The sequence below is a fragment of the Haemorhous mexicanus genome, chromosome 9, assembly GCF_027477595.1.
Source record: "Haemorhous mexicanus isolate bHaeMex1 chromosome 9, bHaeMex1.pri, whole genome shotgun sequence".
Classification (NCBI taxonomy): domain Eukaryota; kingdom Metazoa; phylum Chordata; class Aves; order Passeriformes; family Fringillidae; genus Haemorhous; species Haemorhous mexicanus.
This window is the reverse complement of record NC_082349.1, coordinates 12,466,392-12,484,450: the sequence shown is the minus strand read 5'-3', so window position 1 is coordinate 12,484,450 and position 18,059 is coordinate 12,466,392. Positions and strand designations below refer to the sequence as shown.

Below are 18,059 nucleotides of genomic sequence, written 5' to 3'. Positions count from 1 at the left end.
TCCCCAGGATATTCGGCTTACCAAACAAAATGGGGAGGGAATTGTAATAGTTCAAGTAAAAAGATTGTAGCATTTCTTCTTGTATCTAAAAACTGTCAATTCCATTTGAAGCTTCCAAGAGAGACACAGAACAGCTTTCATGAACTTCTTAAAATGTTTAAATTAAATTCTAATTTCTGAGAAAGTTTTCCATCTGTGTTTTTCTAGAGTCCATAGTTTACTCCTTAAGATACAACAAGTTCTTCCTGTACTACAAGTACTTCTTCAGGCCACAGCCTCTCACCTCCCTCTTCTTCCATAAATTCTCAAGCCCAGTTTTTCCCAAAGGAAGGCAAAGGCTGGCTCTGCTCTGAGCCCTGCTGTGCAAGTAGACACCTTCCCAGAGTATGATTATGAGCAACATGTCCAAATGCATCTGGCTGTAAATACCCTCAATAACAAAAGCTTTTGTAGCTGCATTGCAATATGGGGAAGCAAAATTACTGGGTTGGTGTTTTTTTTTTTAGTTTGTACCCTGCATCTTGTGATGTTTTTGTCCTGGGGTTCTCCATTCCAGGCAGAAACTTGTTTTGACTGATGTGCAGAAGCAGAGGGCAGAGGTCCCCTCCAAAGAGTACCAGAATCGTGGATCTCTTCAGTATCAGTTTGGCAGTGAATTGCTTCAGCTTCCTGTCCACTTATTCAAAATAAAAGATGTGGAAAGCCAGGTAAACCCAGCCACCGGACAGATTCTTTGTTGGAGATTTAAATCCCTGCACGTGGAAAGCAACGCATGTGAGCTTCCTGCATTTTCATCTTTCTGCAGATAGAGGAAGGCCTGCAAGAATTGGTAGAGGCCACCTCTGACCAGCTTCCCAGTGATGCACCAGCAAAAGCTCTCAAACTTCTGCACCTCTTCCGTGCAGCAAACGAGGAGAATTACGAATCGGTGTGGAAGCGATTCTCCAACCGGCCAGCCTACAGGTACAGGCAATAAAGGTGGTCCTGCTTCTGCTGGAGACCCTCTGGCATCCCTGTGTTCAGAGGCAGACTTGGAAAATGCTGCTTGCCTTTCCCTTTGCAGGCGCCACATTTTGGATATAATTCCTGCAGTGGCCAGTCACCGAGCACTCAGGTTCCTGCGGCGCAAAATGGAAAGGCAGGAGCTCACCAACTGGGAAGTGACTCAAACAGTGCTTGTGGCTCTGCACTCCAGCACTCCAACTCGGGATGTGATGGAGGAAGCAACGGTAGGATTCTCTAAACACTCTCAAACCGCGCTGCTGATTGTAGCATCTGTTGTTTTTATTCCTTTGACAAGATAGCAAAGGCTTTGGAAAGACAAAGGTTTTATATCCTCCAGCGAGGTTGAAAGGACTTTGTTTTCTGAGTGTCTTAAGGGGAGGAGAATGCAAATCAAAAGGGCAAAAATGAGTCCGGAATGAAACAGGAAATAAAGACTAAAATACCCCTCCGGGACAGAGGTTATTGCTGCAAACAGTGGCTTCTAGTCTCTCTTTTTCCAAATGTACTTTATAGTTACATCAGATTAGTTCTCTGACTGTCTACAAAGACAAGGGAGCAAGAAATACATATTTGCTATATCCACGTATTTGTCCTAATTGTCCTAGAAGGATGGCTGTGAATTTGAGAAGATCTGTCAAAACCAAGGGAATTATGTCAATGTGAAAGCCATGTCGGAGGAAGTCTAATTATTTTTGCAATTTTTTTCTGTATATGCAGGCTTTAATCCCAGTCTCAGATGCAAGAACTTATCTCTACCCTAAGCAGAGATGATGAACCCCAGACTAGAGTTTTTCCCCCAGTGAAAGCCCTGACAGCCCAGCTGTTACTGTGTGCTGGTGCTCTGCTTCCCACACAAGAAACCAGTGGGCTGATGCCTCCTGTCAGCTCCTACATTTATAAAAGGTGTTCCTGTCTGCCCAAGAGTGAGGTCCATTCACGACAAATCTCAAATTCATTGTACCTATAGCTGAGGCAATCATAAAACATGATGAATATTTCTTCAATAATGCGCATTTTTCCATTCCATGACTGGGTGATTTCTTCCCTTTGGATTATAGGCTATGCCGAATTTAAATGTGAAACACTGTAAAAGAGACAGATCTGCCTTCCAGATGTTACTTGGTATTACTTTACAATTACACTGTCAAATACAGCACTATCCACAGATTAACTGAAAATGCATCAACAAAAAAAAATCAAAAGCCTGGTTTTGCCTTTCATTGGGCAGAAACATATTTATCAATAATGTTTCTCTTCATTAATGGTAGTAACAACCAGCTGCCTTCTCCCCAGCTCATAGTAAAGAAGCATTGCCCGCGCTCGAGCTCCGTGCTTGGGAAGGTTTGTCACCTCAGCTACGCGTCCCTGTGCCACAAGCAGTGCTCCTCCTCAGACTCCTGCTCCGAGTGTCTCCAGGTAACCACAGGGTTATTTACCATTTAAAAGAAAAATTAAACCTTGAGTTCTTTCTTCATTATTCAGAAAGCTGTATTTTGCTTCACTAAAGTGCTTCCTTTGGGGAAAGGAACCCCAGTTGGTTAAATACAGCATTTTTATCTTTAGATTAGCACACGAAAGAGAGTGAGAGGAAGAAGCAAACAATTCATAACACTTTCTATCTGAGTGTCTCTGGGTGCTTTGTTGCCAATTATTAATTATAATGAAGTCCCATGACATTGCTCAAAAATACTTTAAATATAGGTATTATGTATATTTATAAATTAACTAAGTGATACAAAAGCCCGGGTTTTTTGTCAGAATTAATGTATCCTAGCCAGAAGCAGAGCCCAGTCATCAATATAGGCTATAAGATTGTTATAATAGCAGTAACACCCTCCCTGTTCTACCCTGCTTTTAATCAGCAAGCCTCAAAACAATTTCAGTAGTCATTAAATAGCATTTCCCAGTTCTAAAAATGCATGTCAAGTTTTGTGGAGCCAACCGCTCAGCCAGTAACAGAGAAGGAAAGAGAAATAGGTGTTTAGTCTTTGGCACCCGTCAATCCCCCGTCCCCAGTGAGAGCAGGGTGCTCCAATTACACTGCATGCCTGACATGATGTTTTTCCTCTAGTACATAGGCATGGCCAACATTCCTACATTCGTCTCCCGTGCTGCAATTGCCACCAATGCTCTTGAGCTAATTAAATCTGAGCAGGCCTGTGTCAAAGAATGAAAATTCTTTCCCAAAGCAAATGATTGTTTAGGCTTATTCAATGCATTTCCAGGGTCCCTTCATTTAATCAGTAATATCAAGTCGACTGTTTCTTTACCATCAAGGGATCTCAAATGTGTTATTTTAAAATACACAATCTGTATTGAAATTATTCTCTAACATCTCAGTTGCTTTTTAGAGCCATTTGTTATCATTTAAAACTGTTATCTGTTAGTATTTAGTTCTTTGCTCTTATTCAGCCTCCAGACAACTACTTCTAATCTTTCCATACTAATGGACATGTGATCCAGTTGCTTAAAATGAAGGCTGTAAAATTACCTAATTGTTGGCAGTGATCTCATTTTCCATCTATTAATCCACACTGAAAAGAGGCTGTCATTGCTGGTTAAGGGCACCACCACTAGCCATATCTTCAGGAATCTTTTTTAAGGGTCTGAAGGTTTAACTGTATTTGTATTTTTGAACCTGTCTTCAACCATGAGAGAGAGAGATGCTCAAGCAGCATTATTTCAGGGTTCCCAACTTACCTTGAAAGGCAGTGGGCACTAGGTCCTTTTTTTTTCCTTTAAAAATCTTACTTGATAACTTTAAGGTATAGTGAGAAGAAGCTGTTCATTGCAGCTACACTTGTTCTATGAATAAAATGTTCTATTCATGAGGAAAAGTAAGAATTTGAAAATATTTAAAGTAAATGAATTGGACAAACTGAAATTATGGAAGTCAAACCCCAGAACAGGCTGGTGGATGGAATATAGATAAGAGCTGGAATTGAACTCAACAGATTTGTTTTCTTTTTTCAGCTTCTCCATGGCTTTACAGCGGAGGCACTGAGCAAGTCTAGCACAGAAGAAATTTCCCTGGCTTTGAAAGCCCTTGGGAATGTAGGACATCCAGCCAGCATCAAGCACATCAAGAAGTTTTTGCCAGGGTATGCAGCTGGTGCCTCGGATTTGCCACTCAGGGTCCATGTGACTGCTGTGATGGCCCTGAAAAACATAGGCCTAAAAGACCCCAAAATGGTAAGAAAACAAAGCTGCCTCCTTTGCCCTTGTGACTTCCACTAACAAGGCTGCTAACAGATAATGGGTGATGAGGGAAAAACAGATCTATTTTTTTCAAAGATAACATTATTAAAAAAAAAAAAAAAAAAAACTTAGCCATTGGTAAGCATGTCTTACTTCTTTTGACATTAACCTCCAGTATTTCAGACTGCAACAAAAAAATCCCATTAAAAGGAAACATTCATTGTTGTTGAAGACAAATCGGTATTTCCATTGCAAGCATTTCATTTCCAAGGACATTAGACAGAAAACTAAATTATTGACCCAAATGTGTTTAGTTCTACTTCACCTTTGGTATGTGAGAGAACCACAAAACAAGGTTTTCAGAGAATTGACATTTAATACTGAGTGTCACATCTGATCGTAATTCAAGACCAGATTTTATTGTAAATAGATACCAGGGGTTTGCATCCTAATTACAAATTTACAGACATTGTGTTGGCTTAAGTCATAAACAGAGCATTTACTAAATATGACTTTTGTCCCTGACTGAGATAATTATTAAATCTCACATACAATGCCTACACCAGCACACTCTTGTGTACCACAGACATCACTTTACAATCCTTTTCACTTGGAAGCAATCTGCCCTTAAATTGAATCCTTTTCAAGCTTTTCAAATCTTTTTCCTGATGTTGAAATTTCTTGTTTTATATAAGTAAATTCTTAATATAAAAAAGTAAAATAAAAGCTTTCATTAACTATTCACCTACTAATCAGTACTAATCAGTGTTTCCCTTATACCCATTTTTTCCACGTGCCTCCCAGTTTGAGTGCATATATTGATCCACACACAATAGTGAGCCAGGGTATGCTTTTAACCAAAAGAATAAAGAAACAATTTAGTGGAGTGCAGGAGCTGGATGGGGAAATGGAGGGGAGGGAGGGGAGAGAATTGCAAGGGTAGAAGTTAAAGTATTTTCTGGGGAAGAAAAAAAGTCAATTTGGTGTTTGAGACCAGCACTGCATCTCTGAGTGCTCTTTGGCCTGGCTTTCCACAGGTGCCCCAGACCACTCAGTTTCATTCTCTATGCATTTTCTTTGGAGAAAATTGATCTGGAACAAGTTAATGATTGTGGCCACTTTTTTTTTTTTTTTTGTTCAAAAAGCAGTTCAATGCCTGGTTTGCAGCTGGGTACACAGCCATATCTGGATTAAATGTACTTAATTCATGGCCTTTTTTATTGTTTAATATGAAAAGGCTCATTGAGGCCTACTGCATCTTTGTCACCTCATCTACATTGACATTTGATAATCAACATATTCAAATTCATAAAACCAGTCAGGGTTTTTCTAAAGTTTGCTGAAGTTTCCTGGGTCGTTCTCCATTGCAGGTTGTGGATGTGCTCTCTCCCAGGCAGGACAGGGCTGTGCAGAAGGTTTGCCAGAACAGTGGCACATCATCCACATCCATTTTAAAGTTAGGGCCAAAGGCTCCTGTGCCCTCCTGGAAACTGCAAATGTTCCAGTACAAAATTGTTCTTGGTAGTGAACATTGCTGAGGGCAAACATGTCAACCACAAGTACTACTAAGGAAATTACATTTATTGCATTAAATTTTGGTTTAAGCTGCCTGTATGGCATAGAGATTTCCGGTAATAAATTGTGTTTTATTTGTTTCATTTTTATTCTATTATTTAGCAGCAAGTACCCCAGAAGATCACATAATTAGAAATAAGTTGTAGCTTTATGTATAGGGATAAGTGATTACTGAAATCACTTCTCAGATACGTAATGGATTCATGAAATCTCTTTTACCTTGAGTGGGATAACTCAAAAAGGGTGAAAGACTTGATGTAGAAGTTATCCAGTGAAGTTCCTTGGCTTTGATTGTTTAGGAAGTCAGACTACATTACCATAATGCCTCTTCCAGCCCTTGGACTATGAAACCACAGTGTTGCCATAGTAATTAAATAATCCAAATTTTTACTGTGCTATTGATGAAACAGCTCATTCACTGGCGTTGGGTGGTTATTAGCAAAATGTTCAAACATACAGTAAAGCTGGATGTATCTATTATTTTCAGGTCCAGGCTATTACCCTTGAGATTTTCCTGAATCAAAAAATTCATCCTCGAGTCCGAATGTTGGCTGCAGCAGTTTTACTTGAAACCAAGCCAGGTCTTCCAATCGTGATGACGTTAGCTGATGCTGTGCTGAAGGAGCCTAGCATGCAAGTGGCAAGTTTCATCTACTCTCACTTGAGGGCCCTGGGTAGAAGCACAGCTCCAGATCTTCAAGTGCTGTAAGGAAAATTCCTTTCCTAGGAGAAGCACTTGCTGCAAGCTAATTGAAGTGTTAATGTGCTCACTGAACTTTTTCCAGGGGTTCTGCCTGCAGAATGGCTGTCAGAGCTCTCAGTCCCAAATTTGACAGGTCTGGATATCAGTTCAGCAAGGTCTTCCGCTTCAGCATCTTCAAAGGTAAGATCCAGAAGATTTTGTAGGAAATATGCACTGGTGAATATGTGGGGGAAAAATTGTACAGTATGAGAGCCCAATTCTCCTAGCCAGCTGTTAAGCTGCTTGTTGTTCCTCCATGTTTTCCCATCTTCAGTGAAAAAAATATGAGAATCTCAGACTCTCCATTTGAAGAGTTTTTATGTCCCTGTGTGTTTTGCATTGTACACTGCCAGCATGAAATTACCAGAGGGCTTGTGGGGCTCTAAGCCTCCGTTTTCATTAGTCAGGGAGGCACATGCCCCTGTATCAAATGCTGTATTCTCAGTGGTGCTTAACAATTTCATACCATTGTTCAGCACCAAACAAACAGAAGGGTCCTAAATTACTGCTGAAGTGGATTAATTTCTACCAGTGTTGAGCAACTACAACTCCTGCTGCATCCAAATGTGATGCTAAATACTCTTCACCCCAACAATTGTGCCCTGTGAAACAGAAAACTCTGAAAACATTCAGATGTGACAATTCATTGCACCCATGAGCAGCTACATCAGGTTTGTTGTCTAAAGATTTTTCTTGCATCTTCCTACCAGGATTCTTTATTAGAAAGAGCAGATCCATGTATGATATCTGGAGACTGGCCCATTACATCAGGGTTACACATAAAAATGCAGTTAAAGTAGGGAAGCACCAGATGAGAAGACAGGTTTTGTTGGGCCGCATTGTAGCTTTTGCTATTTTCCATGTATGTTATTTTTCTCAGTAGATTTTTTTAAGGAGCTCCTCTATGGAAATGACCATGACACCCTCAGTGATTTGGCATATGTAGCGAGTAGACTTGGGAGATTATAGCTCCAAACACAGTCTCCTTACACATGCTGTTTATCTATCAGGAGTTGGATGTTTTTAGAACTTTTGTCATTCACTGGTATGTGTTCAGATTCTTCTCAAAGCAACCAATATTCAGAGACTCTGAAACATCTGAAATCCACAGTGCTGAGTGTACAGATACTGCTGCCTCCTTTTTGGAGATGGGTGTGGTTTGAAAGACTTTTTTTGTAAATCTTCTTGTTGTCTTGCCCCAGTTTTGTGGGTTTTATGTGACCATTTAATGTGCTCTATATTAGAAATAAATATAATACATTCTGTAAGAATCACAGTAATATACTATACATGTGCTTGCTGCCTCGATGATGGAGACAGTAAGTGCCCAAACAAACACAGTCATTAATATACACCACGTGAATATTTGTACTACTTAAAATACATTCAGGGATAGATACATTTTATGGTAATAATGAAGATATGTGTTTCTTCATTTAGGCACTCATTTTGTCTTCTAATTTTTGCTTTTAAAATTAAGCCATCTAAATTTTCACACAGTGAGAAAGAAGGGTGCAATATGTATGAGGGATGGTGGCAGGATGTGAAATGGAATACTTTATTTTGGCTGTAGCCTGGAAATGCAGTACATCAGGGAATTGCTGTTACTTCCTGGTGAAGACCATTGTCAGTAATTTGGCTACCATGGGTAGGTAGGTCCTCATCCTGAAAAATAAAAACAAGATCTTCTTTTCACACATGCTAATCTTAGACTTGCATAACTCAGCTAAATTAAGTCAATCTCCTACTACACTAGCACGGGAAGAGGATTTCTAATTTGATTTGTCTCTACTAGCCACAGGTAAAATATTTTTCTGTGAGTCCACTCTGGAAGAGTTACCATAGTGACAGCTGTAATGCAGTACCTATTTCCTTGATAAAAACAAAAATCTGCCCCCAGCATCACAGATCTTTGTGGTGCTAGATGCTGAATTTTTAATGACAGGCAATAGTGTTAGCTGAATCTGTCTCTACTCTGGAATTTGTCACACATGGCCACCACAAATAGTGCTTCATGCTCTACACATTGCTACTGAAATCAAAGGGGTGACTCAGGTTCTTCTCAGTGTGAGGACTGTAAAAATCTGACTCTCAAAATGCACAGATTCATATGATTAACTGTGTACTGATGTTTATACATACCAAAGACTGCTTTCTTTGCTCACTAAGTTTTCTTTCCCCCATCTTTGGGGCAAGACATTAATCAGATATATGCAGGTGTCATCAACCTCTCATGGTGAAATGGCAAATATATTCTTGGAGCATTAGCACTATGTAATGCCTGAGGTATGGAAAATATTCCTTCTCTCTTCAAGTCAATGAATTCCATATAATCATTTAATCATTTCTAAGCAATACTTCTTTTTCAGTATCAGGAAGTACCATGGACTTTTTAACTAACGGGTTTTTTGGTAAGAACATTAAAAAAATTAACAAATTCACTTAAATTACTGTGCCTCAGTTATAGTGTCCTGTCCACAAAACACCTGGCATTGCCTTGGCTAAGCTTATGAAGAGAAAAACAAGTCTTCACATTTTTAAGTTTCCTGTCAACTCACTAGTAGTCCTAGTGTGGCACCACTTTGTTTGTTTTTTTAATAGGATCATCATTACTATCTACTGAATGTTCTCCACTTTTTCCTCTGTCAAAAGTGGGGTGGCATAATTGTGTCTTGATTGCAGGAGCTGTTTCTGAATCTCATATAGATAGCACCCAGCACTTTGAATAGCACAGTAGATTCATACAGAAAAACAATGAAGGTAATTTGGCAAAATTACAGTTCATACATATTTCCCTATTCTCCAGAAGGTGTAGGGACAGGAGGGGAGGGCTAGAAGGAAGCACAACAAGGATGCCTACGAATCCTGTCAGCTTTGTTTCTCTTGAAACCTAAGGAAACTTAGAAAAGCAGAGGGATTACTTTAACTCATAAAACAGGACAGGATCTAACTGTGCCAGAGCTGAGAAGAATTCCTGACTGTGCTCTGCACTGATTATCTATACCTAAGAACATTATGGATTATATATCGAAGTAGAGAAATAAATAGAAACTAATTGTTTGCTCAAAGTTCACTCACTAGTTATCAATAATTTAACAACTGGTGCATTTCATGTAGAGGTTACAGCATTTGGGACTAGATTTATTAAATAGTTTTTGAGTCATTTGAGAGACAAATCTATAGCTCACCATCTGTCCTTACAGGACATCTGTATCACTTTCCCTGAACTATTAGCAAAGGATGGCAAATCTGTTTTCATTTCTCATCTCCTTAGTCAAGGTGCCCTAAATGACGTCTCATAAAAGCATTTCATAAGCTGATTTTACAGAGTGTGACTGGATGTAAATGATATGGACAGGCATATTTTCCATACTTGGAGAAGTTCATGAGGAGGGCCCATAGGAATTTCAGGAGGTTTAACAAGACCAAGTGCCAGGTGCTGCACATGGGTCAGGGCAACCCTCCATATCAATCCAGGCTGGGGAATGAACAGATCAAAAGAAGCCCTGCCAAGAAGGACTCAGGGTGCTGGAGAAGGAGAGCCTGGACATGAGCCAGCCATGTGCACTTGCAGCCCAGAAAGCAAATCATATCCTGGGCTGCAGATAAATAAGCCAGACCAGCAGGACAAGGGGAAAATTCTTCACCTCTCCTCTGCTCTTGTGAGCCCACCTGCAGTGCTGCATCCAGCTCTGGGGCCCTCAGCACAGGAAAGACATGGACCTGTTGGAGCAAGTATTAAGGAGGACCAGCAAGATGATCAGATGGATTGGACACCTTTCCTATGTGGAAAGGCTAAGAGAATTGGGACTGTTCAGTCTGGAAAGGAGGTGGCTCTGGAGTGACCTAATTGTGGCCTTCCAGCACCTGAAGGGAGCATGCAAGAGACCTGGAGAGCATAAGGGGGAATGTATTCAAACTGAAAGGGAATCGGTTTACATTAGATATCACAAAGAAATTCTTTGTTGTGAGGGTGATGAGACACTGGCACAGCTTCCCCAGAGAAGGAGGATGGCCCAGTTCTGGAAGTATTCAAAGCCAGGTTGGATGCAGATTTGAGCAAACTGGTCTGCTGGAGGAGGGTGGATGTGCCCATGGCAGGAGTTTGGAACTGAATGATCCTTGTGGTTGCTTTCAACCCAAATCATACTGATTCTATGATATAGCAAAAAGCAACTGGGAAAATGGCATAACCAGCATGCAGTGACCAGTGAGCTTGTAGCTCTGCCCATTATTACTTTAAAAATTCAGAATATTCTGTTTATAACTGTTTTAGAACACCAGTTTTATAGCTAAGTTAACTATTAAATTAGTAAATGATACAATCTGCATACTCTGACCTAAAAACTAACCGTGCTGTGTCTTACTGCCTATTTCTCTGCAGAGTTCCTTATGAGCGGGCTGGCAGCTAAATATTTGGTACTAAATGATGCAGGTAGCTTAATTCCAACTATAGCAATGTCCCAGCTACAGGCACATTTCCTTGGAAGAGTGGCTGATCCCTTGGAGGTAATTGCGTCTACCCACAGTTTGCCCTCTAATCCCTTCTTACAACCATCCTCCACTGGCACCTGCACTTTACTTCTTCCCACAGGTAGGAATAGCAGCTGAAGGACTGCAGGAGCTGTTTGCCAAAGGTTACGCTCCTGACAGGGACTGGGAGACTGACTACAACTTCAAGAAAATCCTGAAAACGGTAAATTCTGGGGGAAAAGAAAATCTCTGATATTGCTTTCTCAGATGTAATGAAGAATCAGGTTTTTTTCATCTTCTCACACAGCTCTCTGACTGGAAGGCATTCTCCAGTGACAAACCTTTTGCATCAGGCTACTTGAAGATGTTTGGCCAAGAGCTGTTTTTTGGTGGACTTGATAAAAACACCATCCAAAATGCACTGCAGGTATCATTTTTAAAGCACCACTCCCCGGGCATCAAAAGCTCTAAAATATTGTTACTTACATACATTCTCTCCCTTTTATAAATTCATGGTTGGGTTTTTTGTCTCTAGTATTAATCAAGGCAAATAAGGTCAAGCTTTGATCAGGATTATTTATAATCATTGCTGGCAGAATTTCCCCTGAGGCATAGTTAATGACACGGATCATGATATTCAAGTTCTGCTTATTTAGACATGTTGAACTCTGTAATTGCAGGCATGGTATGGATCTGATGAAAAAATCCCTTCACTAAGGAGAATAATCAGTAGCCTTCAAAGTGGTGTAGGGAGGCAGTGGACCAAAGCTCTCCTGTCCTCTGAGATCCGCCGCATTGTGCCCACCTGCACTGGCTTCCCGGCAGAGACCAGCTTCTATTACTCTTCTATCACAAAAGTGGCAGGAAATGGTAACATATCTCATTGCTTTAGCAATACAAACATTCTTGCTAGGGCTGGAGGACATTCTTAACTGTTTCCTTTCTTTCTTTTTAATAGTTCAAGCACAGATTACACCTTCTCCCAAGTCTGATATCAGATTGACTGAGTTACTAAATGCCAACATTAAGCTGAGATCCAAAACAAGTCTAAGGTAAGCATTTAGTATAAAATAAAAGAATAATATTTTCAAGAGACAAAGACCACAAATATTCAACAGCTGATTGCTGCATGAACATAATTATATCCTCCTTCTACCTTTTCAGCATGGCCAAGGAGGTGACCTTTGTAATGGGAATTAACACACACACAGTCCAGGCTGGGCTGGAAGCACGCACCAAAATGAATGCTCATGTACCTGTGAATGTTGTTGCCACTATCCAGCTGAGGGAAAAAAATATCAAAATTGAAATTCCGCCATGTAAAGATGAGACTAACGTGGTTACCATCAGGTAAGACAGAGCACTTGGTATCTTACTATGCAGCAAAGCAGAGTCACCCAAATACACTTAGGAATCTTGTCTCTGATTTACAGCTTGGATAAGTGGTGGTGATTGGTGTAGTTAATGTCTATTTTAAATGAAGTGACATGCACTAACGCTTTGCTTGAAAATATTTGTTACTTTCTGTGGTCTTCACCTGAAAATCCTCCTTTGGACTATATCTCAGTTGTTGAGATCCACAAGCTATCTGAAACACAAATTACACAAAATCTCTATCTTGATACAAATATTTGAACTGGAAATACTAAGTAAGATATAAGCCAGAAGAATCTTATCAGTTAGAACAGTTAACCCATCTATATTTGCATTAGATGCCTTGAAGCATAGATGGTTTGGTGTTTCTTATGTTTTTAGCTTGTTCCCCTGTGGCTGCCATTTGGTTTTCTTACCTGTTAGGTCTCCTTGATTTATTATCAGTGCATGCAATTACAATACACTCTGGAAAACTGTTGTAGCCAGATGCCAAACAAATGAAAACAGATGGAAATACAAATGCAAAGAGCAGGAGGAAACAGAAAGAATACGTCCAAGGAATCAAAGCAGTAGACCAAACTTAGAAAACCTTCTCACGCACACACATGAAAAAAAAACTGAGAAAGAGAAGCTGAAAATTCGTCACAAAGGAAAAAGCTTCACTGACAACAGAAGTCGGCGATTATACAAACCACTGAAATGTTAACAAGTTTCTGCTCTAGGAATACAGCCCTAACAAAAGAGATCAGTTGCTTGATCCAGCTGCAATTAGCATTCATGGCTGCTGGCCCAGAGATGCTCTGCAGGTCTCCTCCATTTAGCCACCAGTTAGGCTAATCATTATTTTCCCTTGTCCTTCAACAGTCACAGACCATTTGATATGCATTTGACATCTCATCCTCCTCCCTAAGACAATTCCTCCACTCCATCAAGTGTGGTTGTAATAAGGTTTTCTCCATGCAGAGGTAGGGAGGGTCTCCGCGTTTCAGAGATGAAAAGTTAGCTGCATGGGTTTTTGGTTCAGTTTCTTATGGAGGCCAGACAGTCTGCTCCTAAGGTCGTCAGGGATAGCAGGCAACAACTCTCACTAGTTCCTACTGTTAGAGAGAGTGAGGCAGATATTAATGAACTCAATAAGCACACTGAACTGAAATGAGAATATTGAATACTGATAGGGAGTTTAGAGCCTCAAGCAGAGTGAAATAATAGCAGAAGGATCCTCCCTGCAAATAGATAAAAAATATTCTCCTCCTTTGACTTAAGGGGAGATCAAATGAGACACAAAAAGGGTTAAATGCATTGCCATTAAGCAGAAAGCAAGTCAGTATCAGAAACAAGATATTACAGCAGAGAAGCCCATGAGTTCCAGCACAAGCCCTGCTCTAGACCCTGCAGCATTACCATTTATAAAGTGAAGTAGTCACTTGGAAATAGCTCCATAATGCCAAGTATATGAGAAAGCTAATACTCACTAGATGACTTCTAGCACCATTAATTTCTCTCCAAAAAGCATTCCCATTCACTGTTACAAAACAAATGGCCAGTGGAAACCACACGGAGCAATGAAACAGCAATGAGTGCAAGTGAAGGCAAAGCAATAACTAGAGAATGTAACATTGAACCACATCACTGAGGAGGTCAAAGACCAAGCAAAGTAAAATCTCAGAGATATGAAGAGAAACAAGCAGGCACGGTAGAGAGAACGCAGATAGATATATAGATATATAAATATATAGATATATCTATATATAGCTATATAGACTGAGTTTAAAAATTTTATTCAACATAGTCTTTTTCTTCCTTTTACATAGATCTACCAAATAATAAAAATCCAACTGAAGTCAATGTTTTAGAAATATAGTGACACCTTCCCTTGTTAGCTTTAAATACGCCATTTAAAGAAATAGTTCTAGAAAGCTATTGATCTTTCATGTGTTTGTAAGCTCTGTTCAAAATATTTTCATATTGGGCACTGTCTTGATGGTCAGAAGGTTACTTTCTACAATCCCATGGCATTAAAGTTAGACAGGATGTGGTACTATTTTCCCCATCATCTCTCACATTCAGACACGGGAAGCAAACAATTTTCAATAGCTTTAGGTTCATTTATATCCTACACACCATAAAGGTTTTAACCTGTCACAGCAGTGGGACTTATATAAATTTTCAAAAGCCAATGAGAAATTCAGGTTAGTAATCACAGGCTGAAAGAAGAGAAGAAAGAAAAAAAAAAAAAACTTTGGTAATAGAGAAGTTGCATTCCCAAGACAAATCAGCACATTATGGGCTCAACTCTCTCTATAGCAAAAATCAGAGCACAATAATTAATCATACTATGGAGAGAATATATAGCATGTGTTTCAATTCAATCCTATCAAAATTTAATTAAAATAATAGTTATTTTTAAGGCTCTTTTAACATAATTATTTAGTATACTACAGATGGCTACTTCAACATACTTTTAAACAAAAATTACAAGAAGTAAAAATCAAATAAATTTCAGGGGAAATTAGAGCTCTGTGATTAAAGTATAAATATGGAGAGCTGCCAGGGAATGCACTTTGCTAATATACCAAATAGTCATAATGACAGCCTACTGAAGTATACACATAATCATGAATAGAGCTTGTATCATAAGGTTTTTTGCTTATTTTAGCTGTGGAATAAGCAGAAATTGCTTCACAGAGGCCTCTTATTTGTAAGATGAGCCAGGTGATTAGAAATCTCTTTGTCCAACATGGCTACACCATGTATAGCAGAAAATGCAGAAGTGGCAGCATGTGCTGTGGTCTTGTTGAGGCAGCAAGGAGTGTTTGGGGAGCACTGCTCATTTATTTACATGTGATGTCACACTGTGTTTCAAAACCTGGAAAAATAGTTTTTTGTTGATTGTTTTTTGTTTTCAACAAACATTTAAGCTCTCCTGTCCCCATGCTAGGGACATATGTAAGGCCACAGTCTCTGAAACATCAGTGTGTCCAACACAGCTGAGTTGCTTGTCCCCTACCTATGCAGTGAGTTTGGCTTATATTATAGCATAGCTTTATCTCTCATCCAAAAAAAAAAATGCACTAATACATATTGGAAAATCTCCTTTTTATTTTTTCTCCCTTGTGTGGGATCAGAGAGAACAGATTCTTTCATACCATAGCTTTAGGCCTTCTTTGTGACTGTTTTTTCTTGTTAAAGCACCAGAGCTGGCTCTTGTAGCCTATTTTTACTGTGCCGTGTGATTCTGCAGACACTGACATGTGTCACCTGTGATGCAGCTACATTTGTCTGCTCTCTGTGCTCAACAGGGAGGAATCGATCCTTCGCTTTCATTAGGTGGCAGGAGTAGACTATTGGCATAAAAATACTTAAAAAATTGGAAAAGAAACCCCAGGGCTTTCTGCTTGGAGATCCAGCCTGCAGTTCAGTGGTCATTTGAATTATTGAATGGGATTAAAATAAAACCATTTCCCTTTTTGTCTCTTTACCCAGATGAGCTATCTGAAATGCAAGTTGATTTGTATTTTCTTTTATCCCCTCAGCTTGTTAGGGAGAATATTTTATTTCAGATTCCATTCTTCAAGGTTCTCCTATCACCCAGCGTGGAGCGTTGCTGTCATGTCCTTATCTAAAAAAAGAGAGAGATGGAAAAGAAAACAAAGCCCACAGGTGACACACGTTTTATTGAGGTGTTCCACATGAAGAGCAATTGTGTGCTTTACATTGCACACAGCACGGTAGGAGCCTTCAAGAGGAAGAGAGGGCTATCAAATGAATACAAATTCATCTTTCAAATAGGTTAGATTGGAATTGCTCAGGCTAGTACAGTGTGGACTGTATTAAAATAGAGACCATTCTGAGACCATCTCCATTCACTGTCACAGCGGCCACCTCCACTGGCAGATCACAAAAGCCCTAGGGCAAAGAGATCAGCTTCATCCTTGAGAAGGAGCACATGGGGAATTTTGAGAGGGATGTTAGCTGATAAACGGCTAATAAGGCAGAGCTAGCACGGTGTTAATAGCTGAGGGAAGTAGGTTTTTGTCTCTCAAAAGCGTTCCAGCATTTGAGATGTTGCTCTGACCCAAAACAAAATTCAGAGTTCGCAGCACTGTAAGTTCCATGAAGAATGTGGGGTATGAAGCCAGGGGTTCAGGATATTTTGCCATGAGAGCCTCAGTCTGATGCTGCACCTTCTATCACTTACCTAGGATCCTGACTAATACACTTAGAATTCACAACACTGGAAACAATGTACTGAACAGATTTACATAAATGGGCTCTTAACCTTCCTGCTCAACTCTCTTGACCTCTTGCCAAGTCATGGCCAAGCCATGAGTATTAGTGAATTTAAATCAAGCTGGAGACACTTAGTTTCAGGATTTCACACTGCTTTCTTCAATTCTGCTCTAATAAAAATTGCACAGGAAAACAACATTCAGTAGCCACCAGACCCCAGCTGTTTTTTGACGTTATGGCAGTATTTTTCTAAATACAATGTCAAAAGAAGTTAGAACTAAGGCTACTGCAGGGAACACACAGAAGATGAATTTAAAAATTTAAAAGTCCAGGAGCTCAAAATAGGAGACTCAAAAATTTAATAATGTAATCCACAGCCAGCCTTCTAAACATGCTGTTTTTCATGGCATTAGAGTATGAAGATCAAATCAACTGTACGGTTTTTAACCTGTACACATGATTCTAAAATTCTAACTGGGCTATCTACCCCTGAGATTGTCTTTATTGACTCTTAGCAGTCCTTGAAAACACAATAGGAAGGATGCTGTAAATATCTGTAAAGCAATTTGCAATGAATGATACTTGTTGCTGAGTGCAGCTACAAGGCATTATTCCAGTCTGTTCCTCAGCAGTGCTTTATCAATACAGGTTTCCTCTAATGTTTATTCTGCAGGTCTAAGACATTTGCTGTTACACGAAATATTGGGGATTTGGCTGCTAGTAAGATGACTCCAGTTCTTTTACCTGAAGCAGTGCCTGATATAATGAAGACGTCCTTCAATTCCGATTCTGCATCAGGCGAGACTGATAACATTGGGGTAAATGATGTAGTGTCTGACTATTCTTTTTTGGGCTTTTAAACAGTAGGGAACCATTACTTTTCTCTATGGGGAAGAGTACAATTCATCTCTGACCAATGCTGCTTCACTCAAATAAGTCAGGTTCAATCTAATAACACAAATAGCCCTATAGTAACATTATTTTAAAATCTGGAGTGTAATACATCAAGCTTGCAACACTTAGTTAAAGCAAAAGCATTTTCTTTGGTAATTAATTTTGCACTGCCATCTACAGGCCCACAATCTTTAAAATACTTCGCAACCATTATGGCAGCGTCACATTCCTGGGGCAGTCACAGGTGTTCCACAAGATGCTCCACTGCTCGACTTATAGAGCCAAATTTAATGCTTGTAAGCATCCTGATTCGAAGATGGAGTGCAGTTTGTGTCATGACTTCCTGAGCCAGGTTTCCTTAAAAGCCAGGACAGGCTTTCTAAGCTGGGCAGTGCTGTGAAGGCGTCGCTGTGACAATTCATTCAGACTGACAGAGGCAGGAATATGCTGTCCTGTTCTGGTTGCATTGTTATCCTGCAACTCTGAAGGGTTTTCAGATAAAAGAAGAGATGAACAGAGGACAAGAACAGCACTTTCCTATGGAGATGTCAATAGACAAACGTGCTAT

General features: G+C 39.8%; 1 protein-coding gene across 1 annotated transcript in view; it reads left to right on the top strand.

Annotated features, from left to right (window-relative positions):
* LOC132331046 (vitellogenin-1-like) overlaps nucleotides 1-18,059 on the top strand; it is a 70,824-nt gene that overhangs the window by 36,491 nt on the left and 16,274 nt on the right. The window contains exons 10-23 of the mRNA XM_059854006.1: nucleotides 557-707; nucleotides 806-963; nucleotides 1,064-1,229; nucleotides 2,299-2,421; nucleotides 3,979-4,197; nucleotides 6,266-6,483; nucleotides 6,564-6,661; nucleotides 10,905-11,029; nucleotides 11,115-11,216; nucleotides 11,301-11,420; nucleotides 11,674-11,863; nucleotides 11,952-12,045; nucleotides 12,158-12,343; nucleotides 17,271-17,415. Of these exons, the coding sequence (XP_059709989.1) occupies nucleotides 557-707; nucleotides 806-963; nucleotides 1,064-1,229; nucleotides 2,299-2,421; nucleotides 3,979-4,197; nucleotides 6,266-6,483; nucleotides 6,564-6,661; nucleotides 10,905-11,029; nucleotides 11,115-11,216; nucleotides 11,301-11,420; nucleotides 11,674-11,863; nucleotides 11,952-12,045; nucleotides 12,158-12,343; nucleotides 17,271-17,415 (2,095 nt within the window). The remainder of the gene's footprint in view (nucleotides 1-556; nucleotides 708-805; nucleotides 964-1,063; nucleotides 1,230-2,298; nucleotides 2,422-3,978; nucleotides 4,198-6,265; nucleotides 6,484-6,563; nucleotides 6,662-10,904; nucleotides 11,030-11,114; nucleotides 11,217-11,300; nucleotides 11,421-11,673; nucleotides 11,864-11,951; nucleotides 12,046-12,157; nucleotides 12,344-17,270; nucleotides 17,416-18,059) is intronic.